We start from the raw sequence: 25,696 nt of genomic DNA, 5'->3' as shown, positions 1-25,696 counted from the left end.
CACATATCTAGGAAAAGTCATGAAAGGAGGGTCCTGAAATGTGATCGAGTGCAAAGATAGAATTTGTTTTACTCACAGGGGTCACCGTGACCCCTCACGCCTCTTCTAGTGTTAACCAACAGGTATGGGAATGAGAGACGTATGTTCATCTGTACAGCTGTGTGTGTGGGTATTAATTCAGTAATGAATGTCAGATTAAATGACCTCTGCTAAAATGACCTTGTTACCACATAGGCTCTACCTCACCCTGCAATTCAGATGATGAGCATAAACCCCCAAGATTCATAGAGAAGGGTACTGTCACTGCCGTAACATACCAACAGACATTCACAACTGCAAAATTCAAATTTCTCTGGAATTCCAATCTGTTACCATGGTAACCTGATTACATTTTACTCTGTCTTTTTTAAAACAATTGCAGTGAAGTCCAAAAGCAGACGATTTTCCAAGACTGTTGCCAATGACTTTGGTACTGTATGATGATCCAACTGTGTTAGACTCCGCTGCTCTCTCACGCTCTGACTCTTAGTGGCCGACACTGGGCTCCTCCTCTAACCAAAGCTGTGCTCTAATTCAACATGGCGAAATGCATCTTGTTTGCTAATGACTTGAGATTCTGGCCAATCACAAGGTGTTGGGTGGGTTCACTCCAAATCAGAGGCATTCCATCAGTAGAAAGGAATGAGGCTGATTGTCCAGTCAAAGTGCATCTTCTGTACTTTGTCAACTTGCATGACAGAATGGTGTCCTGTCCAAGTCTCTTGTTGCCAGGTTTTCTATGCTATTTTGCACTCCGACTTAACCTACTGTTGCACCTTTTAAGGAATGGAGTGTGACCATAAAAGTAGAATAAAGACAGTCCCCAAATCTTAACTGTTCCATTGTCTTACAAAAGAAGAAAAAAAGGGTAACAACACTTAGCATAGAAAACCTGGCCAGCCATCTTTCACAGCATTAATGTCTAACCAGTTCTAACCAATGGTTGAGGGATCATTTTTGTCGTCTTGATTTCAGAAAGCGTAAAATACGTAATGACAATGTCATATTTTCTATTGCAGGCTCTTAAAGTTTAGATGACTTGATTACTCACTTGAATGAGTTTTCCTCCCTCTCCTTTCCAGTCCTCTAATTCAATTCAAACGTCCCCCCTCTTCCTCTCTGCCTTTTGTTTGACCTCCTTACAGGCGCTGTGACTGTGCGTTTGATAATGCTAAGCTCATTGTCACTGTTAGAGAGTGCTTTCCCCTAATCTCATAGCGAGCTGTTCAGCATGATGCACTGTCCTGCTCCTCCTCCAGGCTGAATGTCCCTTTCCCCCTTTTTTCCCACTGAAGGATGACGCAAATTAGTCAGTGATCAAAAGTAGTTTTTTTTGTTGTTGTTTTTTTTTTATTCAAGAGGAAATAATTGTCACTTCTTGGCTAGCCTCAAAGTATTGTTTTAGTAAAGTAGGGGTCTTATCTTTTGTTTTTCTTCCAGCCAAGATGTCACGAAAAATTAGCTCTCCTAGTGAGCAAAAGCCAGATTTGGGTAAGCCTCGACTTTTGTTTCCAAGTGGCCATTACGTTTTCTTCCAGGTGCTGCTCCTCCATTGTTTAATTCTAGTGAACTCCTCCTTTCAGTTTCAATGTCCTTAAGTGCCTTTGTGTGTGTGGGTATGAGAGTGAAGCTTGTTTGAATGAACAATGTCAGTGCGTGTGCGTGTGAAAATACTGTGATCTGGTAAGCTGAGACACACTCTCTGTTTGCGGTGTGAGCAGAGGAGAGGGTGCGACGCCAGCGCTCTCTCCCGTACAAGAAGAGCTTTTGTTGTATGAAGGATGGCAAGGAGCCACGCGCGTCCTTCAAGGTGGACGTCCATAGGACGCTCTCAGACCCAGTCTCCAGTGAGTGGACCAGTCATGGTCTGACTTGGGCAGAAGTGGGATAACTGGTACTAACCCCCCACCCTCCTCCACCACCACCACTGCTGGGGCTGTTTTGACCCTCTTTGACACTAATTCTCCCACTAACGTGTTTCCTTCTTTCTTGTTTGAGGAAGTTCCACAGTGACTGAGCTCAGGCTTGAAATTCCTGCTTTTCTTGTTGACAGTTATTTTCTGAGACACAGTTCATCCAGTGTAACAGTGTGTTTGCCAGTGGGTTTTTCATGCTACTCTATTGCATTAGAGTGTCTTTTTTTGACAAATTGTCCCACACACATTTGTTATATATTAACAAATGTGTTTGCTATATTATATTTGCTATTAATTAAAAGTAATTAGTTGATCAATCTATAGCCCATCCTTCTGGGTTTGACCCACTAAGTGGCATTATGATGCATGGAAGTAGGAATCTTGGAAAAGTTCTCTTCAAGTCAAATGTTACTATACTATGTTGTTGGACGTTTCACATTGAGAATGCTCTTCTTTAGCCAAATTAGTAATTTTGTAGTAGGCAAATTCATATAAACATAATATGAACATAATATAAACATAATTTGTTTATATGAATAATCCATAATAATAATAATAATAATAATAATAATAATACAATTCAAAATACAGAAACAATTTTGTTGCTAAATCAAGAGCCTCTCAATTATGAAATTCCATCTGTGCACCTACTAGAATTGCTGTTTTAAAAGGACAGTAAATGGTGGTATTGTGGTATTGTGGTACTTATGATGGGTGTTTCGTGTGCTCCTCCAATATGTTAAATGTGAATAAACGTTTGGCTTGGATGTACCCTTGTTCTAAACACTGGTTAACTAAACCTCCACATGAGACAAGGCAGGGCTTCTTTTTTCTTTTCATCAGAGCATCTTATCGAAATTAACAAATCAAACTTTTCATCGGTGTGGTCATGGGTTGTCAAGGGGTAATTAACCACCCTTTCTTTCCATTTCTGCATGAGGTATCTTTCTTATGTTCTTTCATATTTCCCTCACATTTCGTGTCTTTGTTTCTTTGTGTCTTCTGTGTCTCTTCTGTCCACCCAGACGCCAAGGACAACGCCTTCAGCCGCTCACGCAGCTCCAGTGTGACTAGCATAGACAGGGAGTCTCGGGAGGTCATATCAGCCTTCCACTTCGGTGAGAGTTTCCCCAGGAAGACCGACACCAGTGTCAGCCCCTGCCTGTGGATAGGCACCAGCCAAGGCACTGTGTTGGTGGTGACCCTCAGTCTGCCCCCTGGTGGAGGGGACCAGAGGCTGCAGCAGCCCATTGGCATCTCCTCCTGTGGTAAGACATCAAAAGAAAAGTACTGTACCTTTAAACATAATGATGGTCTGTCTATGGTCATCTGGAAGTGACTGGGATAGTTTGATGTTTGGAGTGGGAGAAGGAAGCAATTTACCATGAGAGAAAGGGGGTTGTGGACTCATTTACCACTGGTACAGGGTTGTGGAAAACCCTGTACCAGTGGTAAATGAGTCCACAACCCCCGCCCTCCAATGGTAAATGCTTCCTTCTCCCACTCCAAACAACAAACTATCCCAGTCACTTCCAGATTACCACTTCCAGATTGGTAAAACAGCCACCACATAATATAAAACATAAATACACAGTTGTAACATTAAATTCATGTATTTACAATCATTAATCGTTTCAGAATACATATATCCTTCCGCCACAGAATATAGTCCCATAAACAAGATCAACCATTGCATTGTAGGTCAGCACAGGTGTTCTTAATCAGATTGATTGGGAGGCGCATTGATACTGGAAATGCGGTCTGAACTGTGGGTTGTTGAGATATTTACCACTGTTGCTAGCCAATCAGAATCCAGTATCCAAACATGCTGTTGTAGAAAGAGGGAGAACTCCTCAGAGGTCTAACCAGGGTTCCCGCGCTGGTCTTAAAAAGCCTTAAAGTCTAAAATCCAGCAATCCGATCTATAAGGCCTAAAAAGGTCTCACATTTCAGTTATTCTGTCTAAAAATGAGGTGCTAGGTCTTAAAAATGAGATTAGCTTATCCTGCAAGGAAATCAGTCCGACCACATCTATTTACGCGGAAATTAATTAAGCTGGAACCAAAAAAATGCCAATTCGCTTCCTTTTTTGTCTGTATGGCAGTGAAATCCCTAATTTCATCACCTCGAGGATGACAAAAAGCTATCATATGCTTCTGCGAATAGGTCTAAAATTATATTCAAAGAGGTCTAAAAAAGGTCTAAAAAGGGCTTAAATTTGACTTGTTGAAACTTGTAGGAACCCTGTCTGAGTTGTGTCTTTGTTCGCCAGGTACGCTGATCAGACTAAAAGGAGGCATCTTGACCATGGCCTTCCTAGACTCCACCGGGGCCGTGCTGCCCCCTCAGTACGAGCCGTGGGTGGAGCCCAACGCGCCAGACGAGCGGGACGAGAAGGAGAAGAGCCGGAGGCGCAGGCCGGCCTCCCCGCCCTCCTCTCCGGAGGGGCAGGACAGCCAGTACGCCGTCGTCTGCTCTGAGAAACAGGCCAAGGTGGTGGCCCTGCCCTCCCAGACCTGCGTCTTCAAACACAACATCACAGAGGCCTCCTTCGTCCTGAGGGCAGACGTGGTGCAGATGGCGGGAGGGATCTGCCTGGCCTGCTTCTGTGCTAACGGACACATCATGACGTTGAGGTACCTCCCCTTTAACACTCAGACCTTCTGATCAGGGTTCGCACTGGCTTCCTTTTTTGTCTGTATGGCAGTGGAATCCCAAATTCATCACCTCGAGGATGACAAAAAGCTATCACATGGTGCTGCGAATAGGTCTGAAATTATATTCAAAGAGGTCTAAAAAGGGCTTAAATTTGACTTGTTGAAACTTGTAGGAACCCTGTCTAAGTTGGTCCTAAAAAATCTCAAATCCAGCCAACCGATTTATAAGGCCTAAAAAGGTCCAGAGTTTCAGTTATTAGGTCTAACAAATTAGGCGCTAGGTCTAAAAAATTAGATCGGCTTGTCCTGCAAGGAAATCAGTCCGACCACATGTATTTATGTGGAAATCAATCAAGCTGGAACCAAACAATTGCCAATTCGCTGCCCCCGGGAAAAATGATTGGCGAACGAAGCTACGGCAGGATGACAAAAAGCTATCACATGGTGTCACGAATAGGTCTAAAATTATATTCAAAGAGGTCTAAAGGAAAGGTCTGTAGGAACCCTGTTTGATGCTGTCTCACAGGCATAGTTTGTATATAACAGTGCCAACCTACCACAGTGCCCCTCATACTCTGTTCTCTCGCTGTCACAGTTTACCCAGTCTAAGACCACTACTGGATGTGAACTATCTGCCCCTGACTGATATGCGGATAGCGCGGACGTTCTGCTTCTCCAACCTGGGCCAGGCCATGTACCTCACCTCCCCCACGGAGGTCCAGAGGATCACCTACAGCCAGGAGACCTGCGACAATCTTCAGGTGAGTCACAGTGTGTGTGTGTGACTATAGGTTGTATTTGTGGTAACAAATGAACCTATGAAAACAGTGATGAGCGCTCAAGCCTTTTTTATTTGATCTGAAAAATGTGTACACGTATTCTTTTCCAGGAGATGCTGGGAGAGTTATTTACCCCGGTGGAGACACCAGAGGCTCCCAATAGAGGTTTCTTCAAAGGCTTGTTTGGTGGCGGAGCACAGTCACTAGACAGAGAAGACCTCTGTGAGTATTATACCCCTCACCTTCACACTTAAACTGTGTTCTACCATCATATAATTGGGACTGAAATTCCATGATATTTAAGGACACTTTAATTATAAAACGAGTAGCGTGAGACGGCATTACTAAGCACTAACATGAGGCGTCTCTCTTTGCCTTTGCTAGTTGGTGAGACCGCTGCAGGCAAGGCCTCTCGTAGCCTGGCACAGCACATCCCCGGGCCCGGGGGCATGGAGGGCATGAAGGGGGCAGCCTCTGGTATAGTGGGAGACCTGGCCCGGGCACGGATAGCCCTGGACGAGAGAGGACAGAAACTGGGTGAGCTGGAGGACAGGACAGCGGCCATGATGTACAGTGCCGACTCCTTCTCCAAACACGCCCACGATGTAAGTAAGAACCACTGAGGAGGGGGGGAGGGGGGGGGGGGGGGGAGGGGAGAGACGCCTTCTCTCCAGGGTTCCACGGGTCCTTGAAATCCTTGAAAGTTTGTGAATTTGAGGGGAAAAAATCAAGGCCTTAAAAGTTTTTGAAAATAGACATGGGTCATTGAAAGTGCTTGAATAGCCCTCTCTCTCTCGCCAAAAAATTATATTAAAAAAAATGTATATAGTAGATAAGTCACATTGCTTAACTTAACACAGTAACTTTACACATATTTCACAATATATTGTTTTGCTGTGCTGTGGTAGAGAGAAGGCAAGTGTTCACACATTCAAGCCTCTCTTTTTAATTGTTGTCTGTGAGCGGAGAGTTTCTATTATATACATTCTCATCTAGTTCTGTCTCAAACTATGGGTCCTTGAATTTGAGGGAATTGAGTCTTGAAAGTCCTTGAAAAGTGCTTGAATTTGATGTTTCAGAAGGTGTGGGAAACCCTGTCTCTCTGTGTCTGTGTATTTGCCATATGAGTCCGGCGGTCCCTCACCCTCTCTCTTCCTCTCTCTTCCTCACACAGACGATGCTGAAGTACAAAGATAAGAAGTGGTACCAGCTCTGATGGCAGCGTGAGGAGTGAGTGGGACTCGGTTACGACGCGCGACACTTCACCCAAGAGCTGCCATCCCTCCTTCTCCTTCTCTCCTTCTCTCCTTCATCCTTCCCCTCCGCAGGAGTGACTCTCTACAGACTGATGCTGTTGTTTCTTAGCACAATATCACAAAAACTGCATTACCTCAGTCACCATGATATCACTGAGGGAGTGGACTAACAGACACGTGGGAGGAGAAACGGAAGGAGAGAAGTTACTCTGGATATTTATTTTACTACAGTTATGTGATCAGAAAGGGAGGATGGTCCATCGTCCTAGCGCTCGGTTACCAGAGGAGAGGGGACACGCGTGGGACGCTCTTGTGTTTCATTCACATCAGTCTGGCTCTCATCTGTACTACTGTTCTGTTGTTCTTCTAAAATAGAGGAAAGACAATTCTACAAAATAAATCCCATTGGAGGTGGACCTCTGCAGAGGCCAGTTAGATAGATAGATGGTTTTTTCTGCTCTTCACAGAGTAAACACACTGGAACGCTGGTGGAGGAAGTCTGGTGGGGAAACCTCCCTATGTAAAACCTAGTCACGGCAATGCTCCCGAAGTCCCTATATCTATAGCAATCGTAATGATTGGATGAATCAAGGATTCACCCATTTTGTTTTGTCATCCTAGTCTTTCTTTTCTTTTCTTTTTTTACGTGTTGGTGTTTGTGTGGTCATCGTCGCACCCTCAGTCCCAGTGAGTCTTTATTTGTCAACTTGATTTCCATTTATTTTTTCAGAAAGGAATGCGTCAAGCACTGACTTGTGCAGGGGTTTCAGTAGACATAGTGAGATAAAGAACATATCGTTTTTCCTTACAAAGGGCTGGTAGTACACTAGTATTCAAGCCATAACTGGGGTCATTTTCATCCGATTTGTTTTGAAGCAGGAAGAAAAAACAACTCTGTTCCTGTTTCACTACACTTATTTTTTCGCATTTCTTTTGAATGATTCATCGGCATTACAGAGAATTAAGTATGCAGCTGTGTGTTTTTTTTTCAGGGTATAGATTAGGAATTCATTTTCTGTTCACTAAACGTGTCACCTGACAGCCATGTGCAGGACATGTTGAGTTCCCCTACCCAAAGTCCACATGTTGGACATGGTTCATCTTGTACACTGGAAGCTCCTCTGAAGTTTCTACGGTGCATCTTTCTCTCCTGAGGGGCTGGAGCTACTGCCAGTAGTGTGAAGGATGATCCTCAGTGCCAGTTTCCTCCAGTTACGGATGCCGACTACGACGTTTGTAGGCTACAGCCTAAAGGTGTTAGGCTAAAAGCTTCATCCTCAAATGCATTTAACAAGGTGATGCGATTGTAATGCTGTGTATGTTGGGTAACTTCTCTTTTCATCCCTTGGGAATACTGATTCTATCTATAGGAAGTTTCATATCTGTCTGTCATGGCTTACATTAATTTTGAATAGTTTTTAAATGTTTAGAAAAGAAAAGCATGTGTCTCTCTTACAGCCCAAGGAAACAGATATATTAGTAATCTTGTATTAGTAGCTGCAGTAGAAATGATCAAGCATCACTAAGTGTTCAGTAAATCTCCATTGGCCATTTGTTCTCTCTTCATCCACTCACAAACACTCTCTTCTCTGCCTTCGCTTATCATTATGCATATATGCTAACCTCTACCTACAGTGTGTGTATATCTGTGTGTGTTTGTGAACGTACATATATTCAGGAATATGTGTATGGGCACATATATTTATACTTACTACATAAATACAGTATATTTCGAAGGATGTTTTGAAAATATTTTTTTCTTAATAGTGTTTTTCAGTGTGACTTAACTAGACTTCTATTCTGATTAGTTTTTTTTTAAGACGTGCAAGGAAAATGCTGCTATTTGTGTTAAAGTAGAAGCATTTTCTTTTGGTTCTTTATTTTGAAATGAGAGAGAGAAGTTTGTTTCACTCCAGGTTGCTGCCAAATGTTGTAAATAGAGGGACAACCGGAGACAGATGTGATTGTGATGGTTTAGGCAAAGTGACATTGGTCAGTGGCCATGCTCTTTTCTGACACCAAAGAGTTGCTTGATTTCACGGAGTTGTCTTGATTTTCCGAACTGCAGGAGTCTGTGGGTGTGATGCAGGGCCGGTCCTAGGCATTTATAGGTGCCCTAGGCGAGAGTATGATTTGATGCCCCCCCCCCAAACTTTAGGGGCGCCACCACCACCACCACCACATTAAGCCACCAGTACTGCCTCATCACCACCCACACATTCAACAGTAAAAATATGGACAGCAATGGTTTCAAGACAAAAATAGACTGTAGGCTGAGACATATTTTCATAGAGACATGTAGTTCATAGAGTTTTTTTTTTTTTGGGGGGGGGGGGGGGGGGGGGGCATTTGGCGCCCCCCAGGCATTTGCCGCCCTAGGCGACCGCCAAGTTCGCCTATGCCTAGGACCGGCCCTGTGTGGATGTGATGACTACATAACTATAGACTATATAAGAGATGGTGGAACGGCTTCTTCATGTGTCACCCTTGCCATGCCAAACTGCTGTACAGACTTGTGTGGTGAAGACACAAGGAAATGGGGATTTCAAGTTCGCAAATTTAACCTGACTCTACTGTATACTACTGAGCTAAATTTGAAAAGATTCTATTATGTGGTTTGCACTATTTTTTTATTATTTTTTTTAACCACTTTTTTTTTTGTCAGTATGATTTTTTCCTTTTTTAGTTTTTCCAGAAGGACCAAATATGATGGAAACATTGCTTACTGTGTAATTTTGCCAGTTAAACCGATTGGCTTCACGTTCAGATTTGTTCATTGTCAATTCAATGATATTATTATATATTTATATATTTGAGAAAAAGATATATACTTTTAATTTGAATATATTACAAATAATTTAAGAAAAGAATGGTGCATTTTAAGAACACAATGGTTGTACATATTGCCCACTATTGAAACATGAAAATAAACATTTCTGGTGATATATTAAATGTGTGCATCTCAGATTCCACTACGCTGTTTTAGGAGGTTTGTCTGTGGAGGTTTGACTTCTTCTGAAAGGCCTCCCAGTGTGACCTCCACTAGAACATACTGTATGTCCTAAATTTACTCTTGCACAATGGAGGATGCATGATATTTAGTGTTTACAAACTTGAAACAACCATGTATTATTACCCCCACACGGCGGATGATGTTTTACCATCGAATTGAACAAAATTATGAAACTTTTTCAAAAATACTTTTTTCATTTTTATCAGTTGAGTATGGTAATTGTATATCTCGAGGAAAAAGACAAATATTTATTTTATGAGATCCAATAATTTGTTCCTGTGTTCCTCATACAGGCTCTTTGCTTACCTTCTGTAACATTGAAACTGAAACCATACTGTACACAGACCGTGCAGGAGACGAGACGCTAGGGTTTCTCTGTCGCTATGCTAATCTATCTTCTGAGATTAATATCTGTGGAGTTGCAGTATTTTCTCATTGTAGACAAACAATTTCATGTACAGTTTTATGAAAATAAATTTCACATGGATGTCTTGACTTAATCTGCTGCCACAAACAATTTAGACATGATGTAGATATATAGATATTACTGTGCAATGGACAAATAAATGTAAAACAAATCATTCAAACCCACTTTGTGTCACGTTTTTTTGTGTCTTGTTTTTGTCTGAGGGCCCATTACTACCGGTATATCTAAATTAGGTAAGAAGTGTCCACAACATCTATAAATAGGTGAACCATAACCCCTCTGAATAACAATCACCATCATCCTATTTACAAAGACAATTGTTACTAAGTGCTTTATAACGACACAACTCACTTTGAACACCCCGATGTGTCCTCCAGAGGGCGCCAGAGCGCACAGCATCATTGTCCACAGAGACCCAGACGCGTGAATGGGATTAGGAGCATCGCAGCCTGGTCTCGAACAGACCCAAAGTTACACTGGGAGACCAGGGAGAGCATCAACAAGCCAACTGGGGGTAGGTAAGGAAGGAACACAGCTGAAACTGAAAGGCTTCATTCTACATTTGCCTTCACTCTTTTTCAGTGCGTTGATGAACGATGAGTAGTACAGCGATGTAGACGATGCAGACGGAGAAACAGCTGCGGGAACAGAAAGAGAATCAGAAAGGACAAAGACCAGACCAGGGCTGCTCGGGCGCTGCTGGACTCCCAAGTGCCGTCGATCTAACCGAGTCATCCTAGGATTCCTGTTTTGTCTTGAGTGCAGATGCATGGATATTTAGTTTTCTGCTTTGATATCATTCGCGCGTTCATCCCTTCTACTTAAAAGAAGTGCATTAGAAAGTTCAAGTCTGAATTCGCTTGATACCCGTCCCAGTTTGCCATCATCAGTGCAGTGAGGTGTAGATGCAGATCACCTGGCTTGAATCAGTTGGTTACAACTTCCTCTTCGGAAATGTAACACAACGTTTTCATGGTAGTACTTGGTTCCACTAAACCTGCGCTGGGTGGGTAACATGGTCATAGTTGGTCTGGATTGTAACACAATGTAACACCATGGCGCAGTGGAGACTGGAGCTGGGTACCATCGGGATGGTGGAGCTGTGATGCCTGATGGACACTGTGGAACTAACGGAGACACGTTGAAGAATTATTCTGCCATATGAAGGACATCTTAGGCGTCTTATCTAGGCGTCTTATCTCAACATCATGAGCCACGGTCCAAAGCTTGTCTTTGAGTGGCTGTACACGCTCCAGCTCTCTCAGTATGTCGAGCCTTTTGTTGACAATGGATATGATGATTTAGAAGTTTGCAAACAAATCGGCGAGCCCGACCTGGACGCTATCGGTGTCCAGGCGCAGCAGCACAGGCAACAGTTGCTCGGCGCAGTGAAGAGGTTGAAAGAACAGGATGACAGAAAAGTCCCTGGGATTTACTTCACCCTGGAGCCCTGGGACCCTTCCACTGGAAGTCAGGCCTCTCACACACCTGAGAGGGACATTGACCGCCAAGGGTCAAGGTTATGTAGAGAGCCAAGCCTGAGGGCCATTGAAGGACACCAAGTGCCATCATGTCCTTCAAACAACCATCAGAGTTTTGTTGACTGTGACCAGTTTGTGACTTACCCTAGACTGAAATTGAAGATATTGATTCGGGATAAACTCGTGAAAGATGGAATTAACCTCAGTAAACCACCGTACACTCAGAAGGTAGGCTATGTTTTTGAAGAATGTTTGTTCATACATTACACACTGTCACATACAATTTCACAGCCTTTCTTTGCAGTTCCAGTGAAGATAGTAGGTCAAATCTCTTTGATAGTGTTTAGTGCCTACCATTAAATCTGCCCTGTCACTCCTCCGAGGATGACTCCCAACTTGTTGGAGTTAACTGTGACTAGCGGAAGATCGTAATCCTTTCATAGAGAAAACAACATTATGGAAGTGCTTTGGGTTTTGTTATTGCTCTGAGGTTAACACAACACTTGAAAGCCCCCCCCCCCCCCCCCCCCCAGAGACCCTTTTTTAGTTTTTGCTGTTATCTGAAGGGACAATATTGTCTGCATATTGTGGAGCAGTGTAACAGATGTTAACTCTGGGGACATGCTTACTGATGACATCAATTACAAATGTACTCAAATACTCTGTACTCGTGTGTGTGTGTGTGTGTGTGTGTGTGTGTGTGTGTGTGTGTGTGTGTGAGAGTGTGTGTGAGCTCACTCATGTGCTTGTGTGCATATGTTAGCGTGCATGCCATCCATTTACATTACATTTACATTTTTGCCATTAAGCTATGCCTTTAACCAAAGCGACTTACAACAAATACATTTGACTAAGTAAGTGAATCATCTATCCACCATGCAGTCATAGCAGGAAAAGGGCATCTATGCTCGGGCCTGGGGCCATTGGCGGTTGTAATGCTATAATCTTGTCTCCAAAGAGCAACAAAGCGGTTGTTGAGTGGAATTTAATTTAAGTTAATTGTGAGAGGGCACCCACATTCAGCATACAGTACCTTGGATGGCCTTGACAAAACTAAATTAGTCCAATTAGTCCTATACTTAGCCCAGATGAGAGGATGACCCAAAAGGGTTGTGTTCAACACTCTCTGTTTGTGTCAAATAGACGCCATTTATGGATGCTGACATTGATGTTACTGTATGTTGAAGGCGAATTGATCCATATAGAGCCACATTATGTAGTACTGTACAATTATTTCACTTACTATCCCCCTTATTCAAAATGTCTTGTATTTCATTTGTTTAAAAGGGGGGCATTCATAATACCACTGTAAGCATACATCATCTAGTTAAACAAAGATATTGAGATATTTGTCTTTATTACACTCGTGAAAAAAAATATTGTGAAAGTAGCTTTTCTTCAGCTGTCCTATTCATGCAGTTTAAATCTGCAGGTAGACATCAGTGTGGTATATCATATGTAACTGAAGGATAGCTCCAGTCATGTTCTCAAAGACTGCTGTAAGGTTTGGCTGGGAACATATCAGATTATTATTTGTTTTCAATGATGCCTCATTCTCTTCTAGATTGTGTCCTATCTCAGTGGATACAAGTTAGAGATTTACCTCATTAACAATGAATGGAAATGATCTCTAGGCACGGCTGTCCAAAATGCCTTAGCCTCTCCAGGATCCAAAACTCTTTGTCTTGGACCTCAATCATTTACAAAGTCAAACTAATGATATTAAGTTACTATAGTTATTCCCCAGAAGTAGAAATGACATACAATGCATGCAGTGCTGTTATGGGTGCCTGTCTGTGTGTTTTAAGATGGTTGTGCCCTTGTGCTCAAATTCTTGTACTGTTCATTAAAGATTCAGGGGCCGCAAACTGCTAAGTGCACTTTGTGACTCACGTATGTCCCTTTATACATTTAAGTCAATGCAGGCACAGGCATATGGATTTAGTTGTTAGAAATAGTTCTTAGTCTTTAGTCTTTAGTCTTTCCCAAGCAACTCATACTGTAGGCTACTGTTAGTCAGCACAATCATTTACTGTGTTTAGGTAAATGGACTGTACTTAGTACTTATATAGCGCCTTTTTTTGCTGCTCCAAAGTGCTTTACAACGGCCTCTCATTCACCCATTCTCACACACATTCATACACCAATGGCAGCAAGGCGCTGGCCCGCTCACTGGGAGCAATTTGGGGTTCAGTGTCTTGCCCAAGGACACTTCGACATGTGGCCAGCCGGGGGCTCGGACCACCCATCTGCCAACCTTGTGATCATTAGACGGTGGCTCTACCTCCTGCGCCACAGCCGCCCCTTTAAACCACAAGAATAACACATTATCATATGTTTACTTTACAGAGGGTACTAAAATAAGGTGTTTTAAAATAGAGTAGTGCTTGTTCTAAGTGTTGGCACTAATGTTCAAGTATGCTACAGAGAGGGCACACAAACTGTCAAAGTCTGTAAACTTTGGTGTTATGTCTGGTAGTTGACCTATGTATGTATGAGGATATTTTTGTTATTGTCACAAGACAAAGATATCCTCGGAGAAGCAGTGGAAGTCCAAAGAGTAGGCTAGAGCTCCGAGGTCTTGGCAAAAACATTTAAAACAATAAGAATGAATCTGCCATAATCAGATTCAGTTTCACTTGGGCTTTTATGCTAGCCTTAAACTGTGTACTTAAAGTAAGTAACCTTTAAAAATAGTGAAATCTTTCTCTTCCACGTGTTAAAATAATTGTACAGTAAGGCTGTATTACGCATTATTTGCTCTTTCATATCTGCCTGATTTCAAGTGACTCGTTGTAACTGACATTTGGAAAAGGACACCATACAACCAACCAAGATTGATCCATTTTCGGAACAGTGTGTCCTTTCAAGTTCAACAGTTTCACTCCATTAAATTGAATGCAGATACGGTATGTAGGCCAGTCATGTATTACCCACTAGTGCTTTCTCCAGCCGTAGAACAGGATATCTAGAGGCTAAGGGCTGCATTCAATCATGAATGCTAGCCATGGTAAGGTAAAGCATCATTCAGACACTGGGAGATGACATGGCATCTCTGACAGGACTGCTGTCAACTGGTTTGTCACACTGGTCATTCAGCTGCCATAGCAGGGCTCAGAAGACTTAACAGAACGTTCATGTTATATGTGCTGTAACACTGTGGTAACGCCAGAAACAGTATTATATTAACATGTTATTACATGTTACATGTTGTTGCCTTGCTGGGTGAGATGCTATCGTATCCATTACTTTAAATGCGTCCATTTGATAACTTTAACGTCCAGATGTGATGTGTTTTGTAATGGTAGCTTATTGTATGCCACATCTGTTCATAACAAATGAAAACACATTTGTGTAGCTTGAGTCACAGCAGTATCATTGAAGGATGTCTAGACAGAAGCTGGTTAATATGTCTGACTATAAGGTAAAAACATGGCCAGTTGTGGCCATGGTCAGTCTCTCTCTCTCTCTCTCTCTCTCTCTCTCTCTCTCTCTCTCTCTCTCTCTCCCCTTTCTCTCTCTGTCTCTCTCTGTCTCTCTCTGTCTCTCTCTCTCTCTCTCTCTCTCTCTCTCTCTCTCTCTCTCTCTCTCTCTCTCTCTCTCTCTCTCTCTCTCTTCAATTCAAAGACATAACAGAAAACAGATAAAGATATTCCAGACTTGCTGACTGATTGTAGTCTTGATGGTTATCGTTTCAGTATTGTAGGACTGGATCAGATCAGATCAAATTAGATTTTGGCTTTTTCCTAGAAACAAATTATTATTATTTAGCCATTGTTTTCTCTGGAATGCTGCATTATTAACTCCAACCCACTGGTTTTGGATCAGTCCTAATTTGGTCAAAGAATAATTGATCTGTAATTACCTTTGCCTAATTAATTGTTAATTGTTTCTACCTCTCAGTGTCTACCTTCCAGTTTGCTACCTGACTATCCTGCGTGCATGGCCAGTTTGCTGCCTGACTATCCTGCATGCATGGCCAGTTTGCTGGGGCTGGCCGGGCCTATTAATCGCTGTTGAAGGGAAAACAATTAATGCGATTAAAGCCGGTGGTAAGTGACCTAACTACTGGCGCCTGGAATAGACGGTGTCTTTCACAGGAGATGTAATTAAAGTGGAAGCCACTGTACTTTCTCACAATGAAGTTAATCAATGGAGAAATGGCTGTTTTTCTCAGGCAAGGCAAGATATTGAGAGGCAAGGACGAGAATACATATATTGAGAGGCAAGGACGAGAATACATATAGAATAATATATAACCTATATAATAAGCATAATTATAATAATTAATGAGAATACATATATAATAATATATAACCTATATCATAAGCATAATTATAATAATTAATAATAATAATAATAATAATTATAATAATTATAATAATATCTAACCTATATAATAAGCATTTCTGTTTGATTCGCATGGAAATATTTGCCTTTGTCATTTAACTGTGAGGCATATGGGGAAGTTGTTTGTCTCACAGAACCCCTGGTGGGATGGATTCCCTCGCTCTTGCTGTCAAAACAATGAGACACACCTCCCCAGAATCCTTTGCTGCTGGGCTGGACTGGAACATTCAGACAGAATGGGGATGGGCTCAATCCCCTCCAGAAGATTTGCCTGTTTTGCGGCTGTTTTGCGGCTGTTTTGAGGCTGTTTTGAGGCTGTTTTGAGGCTGTTTTGAGGCTGTTTTGCGGCTGTTTTGCGGCTGTTTTGAGGCTGTTTTGAGGCTGTTTTGAGGCTCCCAGGACAAACAAAGCCAGCAGGCTCCTTTTGACAGAACCTGCCCTAAGTAAAGCCCGGCTGCTGAATGGACCTGACAAACACACAGGCCATTATAGCAGCAGACACCTGTCTCTCTGTCTCTGTGTTTGTCATCAGAATGGATCGTATTTAAGGATTGAATGGGCAGTTTTTCAGAAATCTGAATTCTTTTTATAGCCAAGTATATTCGCACATACAGGAAATTGACTTGGTGTGGTTGGTGCATACTAGGACATAACGATACAAACAACAATATAACACAAAAAAGAACAACAATGTAACACACAACACTGTATAAGCAAAATATAGTTTAAAAAAGTAGGAAGAGGTGTACTGCTATCCTTCTAATTCTTCTTCTAAGTCATTTGATAAAGAAGCAACAGACTAAAATTGTAATGCATTGGCTATAGAACAAATCTGTCATGGATTCAAGTACCATGTACATAGTCTTATTGTAGCTAGAGGGCTGCCATCATAATGTGTTCAACCAATCTGTTCGTAGCCTTGTGTTGTTATTGTTGGGGGGGCTGTGTTTGATGTTTCCACATATCAGGCCACAAATCGCTTGGAGAACATCATGGACAGAGAAAGAAATATAGAAGGCATGCGCTGAAAGCTGAGATGCAATGACAGTCACACTCTACACACAATCTACACACACGCTCAACACTGTACATCTAATCTGCATGTACCACAAATGGCGAATTAATCTCAAATTACTTCATGAAGCACAAATAATTAATTCTCTCTTTTTAATTAATTTTGTTCATAACATGTTTTTATGACTTTACGTAGACAAATAAATACTCTTTTATACAACATTTTAATATACTCCCATTATTCAACTCATTCGCTCCCCGGCCTGTTCTCTTCTGTTCCGAACGGAACAATGCTGAGCAGGTCTTTGAACATGACGCACACCGAATTTAAAACAGTGGAGAAGAAAAGCTTAATTTGCCATTGCGCCAGACTCGGGCTATTCATAGGCAATTTACTTGAGAAAGGAAGTTCAATAAGAAACGTTCTGCCTCAGAACGATGGTCTTTGAGCCTATTGAGTTCTGTGGAGGGCTGTTTCTTTGTGGTTTTATCTACCCCAGAGGTACGATGGCCATGGGATGTGTAGTAAATACAGTATGTCAGTGTGGACATGGGACGGGGGGACATGGTTGCCTACCAACAGGTGTGGCTTTATGTTTTTGTTTTGTGTGTCCCCCCCGTCCCCCCGTGACAATTGTATATGTGGTGTGCCTTGTGCCACTACTACTTCTTCTTTTCATGTTTCAGGTTTCCTAGACAACCACCTTGCCCACCAGCTGCCAGGGGCTCAGGGAGCGAGCTGCGTGCTGGGGCCCTCCGAGGTTGTGGAGGGTCACAGCCCTGCTCTGTGGGACGCCTTTCAGCCATGCTACAATAACCTTGGTCACGTTCCGCTACTCGCTAACGGAGGGTTTCTGCAGAGCTATGTTAATGAGGATCTGAAATGGGCCACGTTCACAGGGTTAATGGGGATCTGAAGTGGGCCACGTTCACAGGGTTAATGGGGATCTGAAGTGGGCCACGTTCACAGGGTTCATGGGGATTTTCTGTCAATTGAGCAGGGCAGCTAGAGCAGATGGCTCCACAGGCCACTGGGCAGAGAAAAGCACCATTAGCAACATACCGGTACATTCCACACATTAGGTTTGTTGTCATTTATTTATGTTTTACTATGTATTTATACATGTATGTTACAGTACATGAGTGGGTTGTTGGATGTTTGAGCACATTTGCTTTATAATAAGAAATTGAGGTCGGTCAACGTATTTAAGCGGGGAGTGAAGGGAAGTGAGAGTACATAAAGCGTCAGGGACAATCATACACAGGTGCAGGTTGGTGAAGAGGTGGCACAGTGGACGGCTGGAGGGAGACACCTAGGGGCAGCACTGGGGAGTACACCCCCCCCATCCCCAACATTTCAGTTCCAATGCTATTGTAAAGTGACATTAGTTTTTGGTTTCATCACTTGAACTGATGGTTATTCTTAATGTAATGCACTGAAATTCACAGAGATTGCATTTACTTTGTGTCTTCTGTCAGTGCCTTTCTGTCCAAGGCTCTCTCACCATCACTAACACGTTGCAAGTTCATGTCGTCCATGTTACACAGACTTAGAGTAATCATTCGTTTTCAAGCTGTATAGTACAGGGTTCCCGCGCTGGTCTTAAAAAGCCTTAAAGTCTCAAATCCAGCAAGGCAAATTCTAAGCCCTAAAAAGGTCTAAAATGTCTGTTATTCGGTCTAAAAATGAGGTGCTAGGTCTTAGAAATTAGATCCTGCAAGGAAATCAGTCCGACCACATCTATTTACGCGGAAATGAATCAAGCTGGAACCAAAAAAATACCAATTTGCTTCCTTTTTTATCTGTATGGCAGTGAAATCCCTAATTTCATCACCTCGAGGATGACAAAAAGCTATCATATGGTGTCGCGAATAGGTCTAAAATTCTATTCAAAGAGGTAAAAAAAAAAAGTCTAAAAAGGTCTTAAATTTGACTTGTTGAAACTTGTAGGAACCCTGATTGTATCTCTATGGTTTCTATCATACACCTCCTAAGAAGAACTGGTGTGATGCTGTTACCACAAGTGTGTAATTTTGAAGTAGAAATGTGTGACTGTCTCATCCAGTGCAAGGAAGAATCAATGGTTATAGCGCCCAATATATCACCATGCCACTGTTGGCTACAATCCACTGACCAATGGATTTTCCATCATGGACAATCCCTCACATCCCCTACATGTCAGAGTAGCAGAGAAGCTCCTTTTAGCAACAGACTATAACAACTGTGTTGGGGGTGGCGGTAGCCTAGCGGTTAGAGAGGCTGGCTAGCAGTCAGAAGGTTACTCGTTCGATCCCTGCCTCAGGATGCTGACTAGTGACTATGGTTGGGCCTAGAGCAAAAAATACCAAATTCAAGCAAATAAAACATTATTATTATATTATGTTGCACTAAGGGCTGCTATAAGGAAGCAATTGACCATGAGAGGAAGGGGGTTGTGGACTCATTCACCACTGGTATAGGGTTGTGGCACGAGGCGAAGCCGAGTAGGAAAACCCTGTACAGTGGTAAATGTCTCCACAACCCCCGCCCTCCAATGGTCAATTGCATTTCTACAACAGCCACCACATAATATAAAAAATAAATACACAGTTTTAACATTAAATTCATGTATTTACAGTCATTAATCGTTTCAGAATACATATATCCTTCCGCCACAGAATATAGCCCCATAAACAAGATCAACGATTGCATTGTAGGTCAGCACAGGTGTTCTTAATCAGATTGATTGGGAGGCGCATTGATACTGGAAATGCGGTCTGAACTGTGGGTTGTTGAGATATTTACCACTGTTGCTCGCCAATCAGAATCCAGTATCCAAACATGCTGTTGTAGAAGAGATATTTTCTGCCTGCCGCAATAATACTATACAACTCCTCTGGCTGGCTGAGGATGTTAGCTAAATCATACTGAACAGTATAGAATGTTCCAGAATGTTCAGATGTCTATTTCATTTATTTCATTCTATTCTATTATTCTATTGTCACTTTATGTTGTTGTTGTTGTTGTTTGTGAAGTGAGCTGCTGTAACGCCTTAATTTCCCCTCAGGGATCAATGAAGCTGGTAACTGTATCAGCTTAAGTCTCAGTTGCCTCCCATCTGTCTGAGTGGAGGTCAGAGAGATTAGGTTGAGTGTGTTGTTAATGTGATGTTAATCCATCCATGTCAGGGTTCATCTTTATTTCGTGCCCTGCACTCTCAACCGTTTGCAGTGGACATTTTGACTTTTTGTATCCAATTTGTACTGTATCACTGGACTGTATACTGAACTCTACGTCAGTTCGATTCATACAGTGTTTGATCTGTATCACATCCTCTAGCTATCGCATGAAGTGTGTCATACTCATTTGTGTTCAGTGATCAAGCATGTAAGAAATGATACATTCTTATGACTGACCCTTTGTGGCCTGGGGTGGTCCAGTGGTCTAGCACCGCGGCCTACAGTGCACACATACAGTATGCCCATGTCGGCATGGGTTCGAATCCGGCCCATGCCCTGCTGACATGCCCTCTCTCCCTTCTTCTCCTTACATTCCTGTCTGTTTTCACTGTATCTGTCCAATAAAAAAACCTAATGAAAAATATGAGTGGGACTGCCCCACTCAGAAAAAATAACTACAAAAAACAAAATGACTGACTCTTCTCAGGTGCCCTGATACAAGTCATGTAGAAACGGTAGCAGGAAGTAACCATGCATTCCCTCACCAAAAGCTTTGAGTGGCTCAGTCTGTGCAGGGCAGCACTGGGGAGGGCAGCAGGGCAGGTAAATGGAGTGCACTTATATAGCGCCTTTTTTGCTGCTCCAAAGCGCTTTACAACAGCCTCTCATTCACCCATTCACACACACATTCACACACCAATGGCAGCAAGCTACCATGCAAGGCGTCTGCCGGCCCGCTCACTGGGAGCAATTTGGGGTTCAGTGTCTTGCCCAAGGACACTTCGACATGTGGCCAGCCGGGGCTCGAAGCGCCGATCTGCCAACCTTGCGATCATTAGACGGCGGCTCTACCTCCTGCGCCACAGCCGCCCGTTCTTCCTGACGTGCCGTCTTGACTTGGATCAGTTAGAGTAGGTGGGGTGCCTTGGCTGTAGCTGCAAGCCCAGCTTTCATACTGGAATGACATCACAGTACTCGTTGCCTCTAGCAACGCATGGCCAATTACATGGCGGAAACCAAAGGGTCAAACTCCCTCGTAGTTGAAACGCATCAGATTATGACCCACTTTCTCATCTCTTTCCGCTCAGCAGTCGATAGCGAGGGTTTTTCTCTGTTATGAATTCCATATGACAAGTCATATGACACTGTTTAATACAGTACATACAACTGTAATGAACTGTGGGCTAATCTGCACTCCTCCTCCTCCTCACATGAAACATCTGTCGGTTCCGCCACAGAAATATGTATTAATGAATTCACTGTAAAATGAAATTGAGATGATTTCTTTTCTTTTTTTTTACATTAGCCCAATTGTGTCGCTTGTAGGCGACTGAAAATGTTTAAGTTTGCATAATGCAAACCAGCCAGCCGCACATAATACCATAGCTCCCCAGCCATACGTAACACCAGCCAGCCGTGCGTAATACCAATCACAAGAAACTCAAAGACCTTTCATTAACGCTGTGTCATGCTCAGAGGAGCAACTGATGTTATTCTGCTTGACTTCCCACAACTTCTCTTCTTGAGCCTATACATACACCGTTTAATTATCCCTCAATAGCCCACTCTGTCATTTGTACACTCAATTACCCATACTAATGGTATGAGTAGATAGAGAGAATACATACTGTGTACCTTGAAACAGATTGTGGCTGACCCCTCACATCCAGCTCACAGCTTGTTTGCATTACTCCCTTCTGGACAGCGCTACAGGGCCACCAGGACAAAAACATCACGCCACTTGAACAGTTTCTTCCCCAAAGCCATAGCCCTTCTCAATAACTGCTGATCATTGTACCTTGCACTTTACATGTTCTTGCACTTAGTTGTACAGTATTTATTCATAACATTCACTCATATTGGTACTGTATATTTTGTCTTGAGTACTGTCGTGTTGTCGTCCTGTTGTTGTATGTACTGTAGTTTGTTTAGTATGGTAGAATACCAAATCATGTTCCTAGTGCACTGCACATGGCGAATACAGTTGAATTGAATTGAATTGAAAGAATGACTGAGATATTGAGATCTACCGTATACCCGAAAGGCCGGGGGTGGCACAGTCCGTTTCACAGGTCAAGCGCTCCATCACAGTGCCAGTAGTAATGTTTTTCCTATGATGCCCCGCTCATTAAAGATTGAGTACTTTTTTTCTGTGTCTTATATCCAGTATAGTATCCATTATCCAGTAGTGTTTCTCCTGAGAGCACTGTTTTTCCCTTTCTCTTTAGTGTACACGCATGCACACACGCAACCACGCACGCACGCACACGCAAAGACACACACACACACACACACTCTCTCACACACACACACACACACACACACACACACACACACACACACACACACAGATACACTGTTTTCATACATTATGTAAATCCTCAGGCAGTATTGCCATGATTTACCACCCTGCCATCAATGCATCTGAATAGATCCCAAATATTACTGGCAGAGCTAGTAATCTATACTACATATTACTCTGACTACTAGTATTCAGTGTGTGTGCTGTTGATGGTGGACTCCTGTAGTGAAGGTATATCTAATGTATGTACTGTATGTTTCCCCTGGTTTCTTATCTACAGTTAGGAGCTCCCAGGCCACCAGTCTCTTCCATGTCTCCATCTTGTAGTTCAGGAAGTGAAAGGCATTTAGCAACTCTCTGAATAATGGATAACAATGTTACCCCTGCCTCAGAGACTGCGAATAAGGAGTTCCCTCTCAAAGAGCTTCCCGGGGAGCGGGCCTCCTAGCCACTGGAGAGAGCCGATGGGAATCTTAGTGATGGAGGTTCTTGGTTTAGTAATCGTACGGTGACTGATATGATGCAATTTTGTGTGCCTATCAAATATTGCAATACTCATTGTTTAACCTTAAACATACTTTAAGTGTGCCCACTCTCAGTAGTAAACAACATTCTTAGGAGCAGGCATATATACCATATCAAGTAACAGTGAGACCAGTTTAACTCTAAGGACATAGGAGCCTTGCCCAGTGGTCAGCAGGGTAGAACAGCATGGACACAGGATAGAGCCATGTATGGGAACCAATGTCAGTATTGTAAGTTACGAGGTAAAGCTATTCCCTCTCTGAGAACAAGTATATAAGCTGTAACAAACATCAGTACTTTGCTCGGCACCCGCCGTAGCCAGGCTCGGCATCTCCTATGTCGTAGCCATGCTTGAAGCTTGGACTTACAGAGCATGCTGCCTTGGAAACATCTGTACAAGAGAATGCAACCCAGATCTGCCTAATACAATGATTACAATTCAACCTTCTCTCTGAGTCATCAATATATCATTTCCGGCCACCTGACCAAGAAAGATTTCCACATATCAGTGACGGAGATAGCAGTTATGTAGTTTGTAGTATCTGACCTAAAAATAACCCAGTCAGAAAACATTACGGTTGGTGTGTTCTTTTTATGGAATGAAAGAATCAGGCCGAAAAGAGTTCTGTGCCATGAATAAGTGCATTTTGAATGAAATAGTATCATTAAACATTGATAACTATCCTTTTATATCATTTACAGTATAACTGTCCCTTTCTGTACTACAGCAGCAGGGTCTCTAAGGAGTTTTCAGTCAGTTAGTTTTCCCCTGAGAAACTCTCCATTGATATGTATGTACAGTGACATGTTATATTAGCTAATGGGTGTGGGCTACACAGTGGTGCCTTGCATACTTTTGCTAAAATATTGTGTTGCTGTTCTCTCGTTAAGACCATCTCGGCCTATCCAATTCTATAGATTTTCATTTTGTGAGCACTTCAGTTGGTGAATGTGCTGTATTTGCTCTTATGAAATGTGTGTACAATGTGGGGGAGGGCTTAGTGAGGGTTATGGTTGTGATTCTGTAGTGTTGGTGTACCTACGTTTTTAATCTCTCAATAAAAATTCCTATTCTAAATTCCTATTCCTATATCATATATAGGCTTATATCAGTGAAGCGTGCCGTGTACATGTTAACATACAGTATGTGTGTTGTGTGCACATGTTTGTGTGCTAACAACTTCCATAAACATCTCCATTCACAAAAAACACTCTATTCCATCCAGTCTCTCTGTAAGGGAATCACACTATTTTATTTCTTTAAAAATGCTATATTCTGATTTGGTTGCATAAAATTTAGAGACTTGCAGTTGTCTTACCATCTCACTCTCTTTCTCAATCCCTTACTTAGTAACACTGGGATCTGCTCTAATGATGTTCAGCATCCAAGCTACTGTATAATGTAGATAATGTGCTGCGTCTCTAACCTCTCACACTGTTGTCAAATGTTTTGGTGATTCTCCACATGCAGCAGTAGCAGAATATGGAGGGCAGTATTTGGCAAGTAGCCAGGCGCACAGATGGACAGGCAGGGTATGGATGTCACCAACATACTCCAGAGAGCTGGGAATGTTTATGTGTTTCATCCACTTGACCCCTGCTAGCTAAACCCACAGTGGGCCAGGCAGGCATGTAGCTGCCTTAATCCCTCTAGTCCACTCCCACACTGCCAGCTCGTGAGTTTAGAATTATAAGGTTCTATCTCCGTTTAGGGTAGTTCAGAGATATTGAGCGTCAAAGTTTTAAATACCATTATGTTTTGTGAGATGGAACCTTTGTATTTTATAAAAATTACTAACTCAAAAATGTCAACATTTTAAAAATAACACCACACAGGCATTAATAAACAACTAATGGATCAGATTAGGTAAAAAAAACCTCAATTTTTACAAAAATGGAGATAGAACCTTATAATTCTAACGTCACGAGCTGTAGCAGGGCTATGTAGCCGTACAATGGTCATACTCAGGGTTCCCGCGCTGGTCTTAAAAAGCCTTAAAGTCTAAAATCCAGCAATCCGATGTATAAGGCCTAAAAAGGTCTCAAGTTTCAGTTATTAGGTCCAAAAAAATAGGTGCTAGGTCTAAAACAAAATTAGATTAGCTTGTCCTGCAAGGAAATCAGTCCGACCACATCTATTTACGTGGAAATGAATCAAGCTGGAACCAAAGAAAATGCCAATTCGCTGCCCCTGGGAGAAGTTATTGGCGAACGAAGCTACGGCAGGATGACAAAAAGCTATCATATGGTGTCGCGAATAGGTCTAAGATTCTATTCAAAGAGGTAAAAAAAAGGTCTAAAAAGGTCTTAAATTTGACTTGTTGAAACTTGTAGGAACCCTGCATACTATACACCATGACATATGAGTCAATATGTGACAGCAGCTGGTGAAAGCAGGAACAAGTCGGCAACTGACCAAATATTTGGTGTTCCAAATTCGGTGAGTAATCCCCGCTACTCGACACTAACTAGGTAGTAATGGGGATTACTCACCGAATCCTTTGCATTGCAATATTTTGGCTTGACTAGCGAGTGTGTCATTAATTTTCAACAAATTTGAAATGTATTTACATTTTTCCAGAATAAAAGTCTGAACATTTTGATTGGTTGCTGACTTGTTTCCGCTTTCACTAGCTGCTGTCACATATCTCTCCTCCACTGTTGAAAATCTACTTTTTTCCCCACAAATTTCTTTTGATGTACAATCTCATCCTATTCTATTTTGTATCATCATGCCCATGACCATGTTTGGAGAGTTGGTGTGGTACTTTTGACTCT

At 42.3% G+C, this 25,696-nt stretch overlaps 2 protein-coding genes across 2 annotated transcripts in view; both read left to right on the top strand.

Moving 5' to 3' along the window:
* stxbp5b (syntaxin binding protein 5b (tomosyn)) overlaps positions 1–6,854 on the top strand; it is a gene marked incomplete at its 5' end in the record, with an annotated part of 28,126 nt that extends 21,272 nt beyond the window's left edge. The window contains 10 exons of the mRNA XM_080542751.1: positions 235–294; positions 422–469; positions 1,480–1,530; positions 1,761–1,886; positions 2,981–3,223; positions 4,228–4,591; positions 5,208–5,373; positions 5,502–5,613; positions 5,776–5,996; positions 6,566–6,854. Coding sequence (XP_080398877.1) covers positions 235–294; positions 422–469; positions 1,480–1,530; positions 1,761–1,886; positions 2,981–3,223; positions 4,228–4,591; positions 5,208–5,373; positions 5,502–5,613; positions 5,776–5,996; positions 6,566–6,607 — 1,433 coding nt within the window. The 3' untranslated portion in view covers positions 6,608–6,854. The remainder of the gene's footprint in view (positions 1–234; positions 295–421; positions 470–1,479; positions 1,531–1,760; positions 1,887–2,980; positions 3,224–4,227; positions 4,592–5,207; positions 5,374–5,501; positions 5,614–5,775; positions 5,997–6,565) is intronic.
* A 4,441-nt stretch (positions 6,855–11,295) lies between these two features.
* Positions 11,296–25,696, top strand: part of sash1b (SAM and SH3 domain containing 1b) — a gene marked incomplete at both ends in the record, with an annotated part of 54,726 nt that continues 40,325 nt past the window's right edge. The window contains one exon of the mRNA XM_080545071.1: positions 11,296–11,796. Coding sequence (XP_080401197.1) covers positions 11,296–11,796 — 501 coding nt within the window. The remainder of the gene's footprint in view (positions 11,797–25,696) is intronic.

This window comes from Nansenia antarctica (genome assembly GCF_963989245.1).
Source record: "Nansenia antarctica genome assembly, chromosome: 1".
NCBI classification, from domain to species: domain Eukaryota; kingdom Metazoa; phylum Chordata; class Actinopteri; order Argentiniformes; family Microstomatidae; genus Nansenia; species Nansenia antarctica.
Note: the sequence above shows the minus strand (reverse complement) of the source record. Positions and strands in the feature narration are given on the sequence as shown.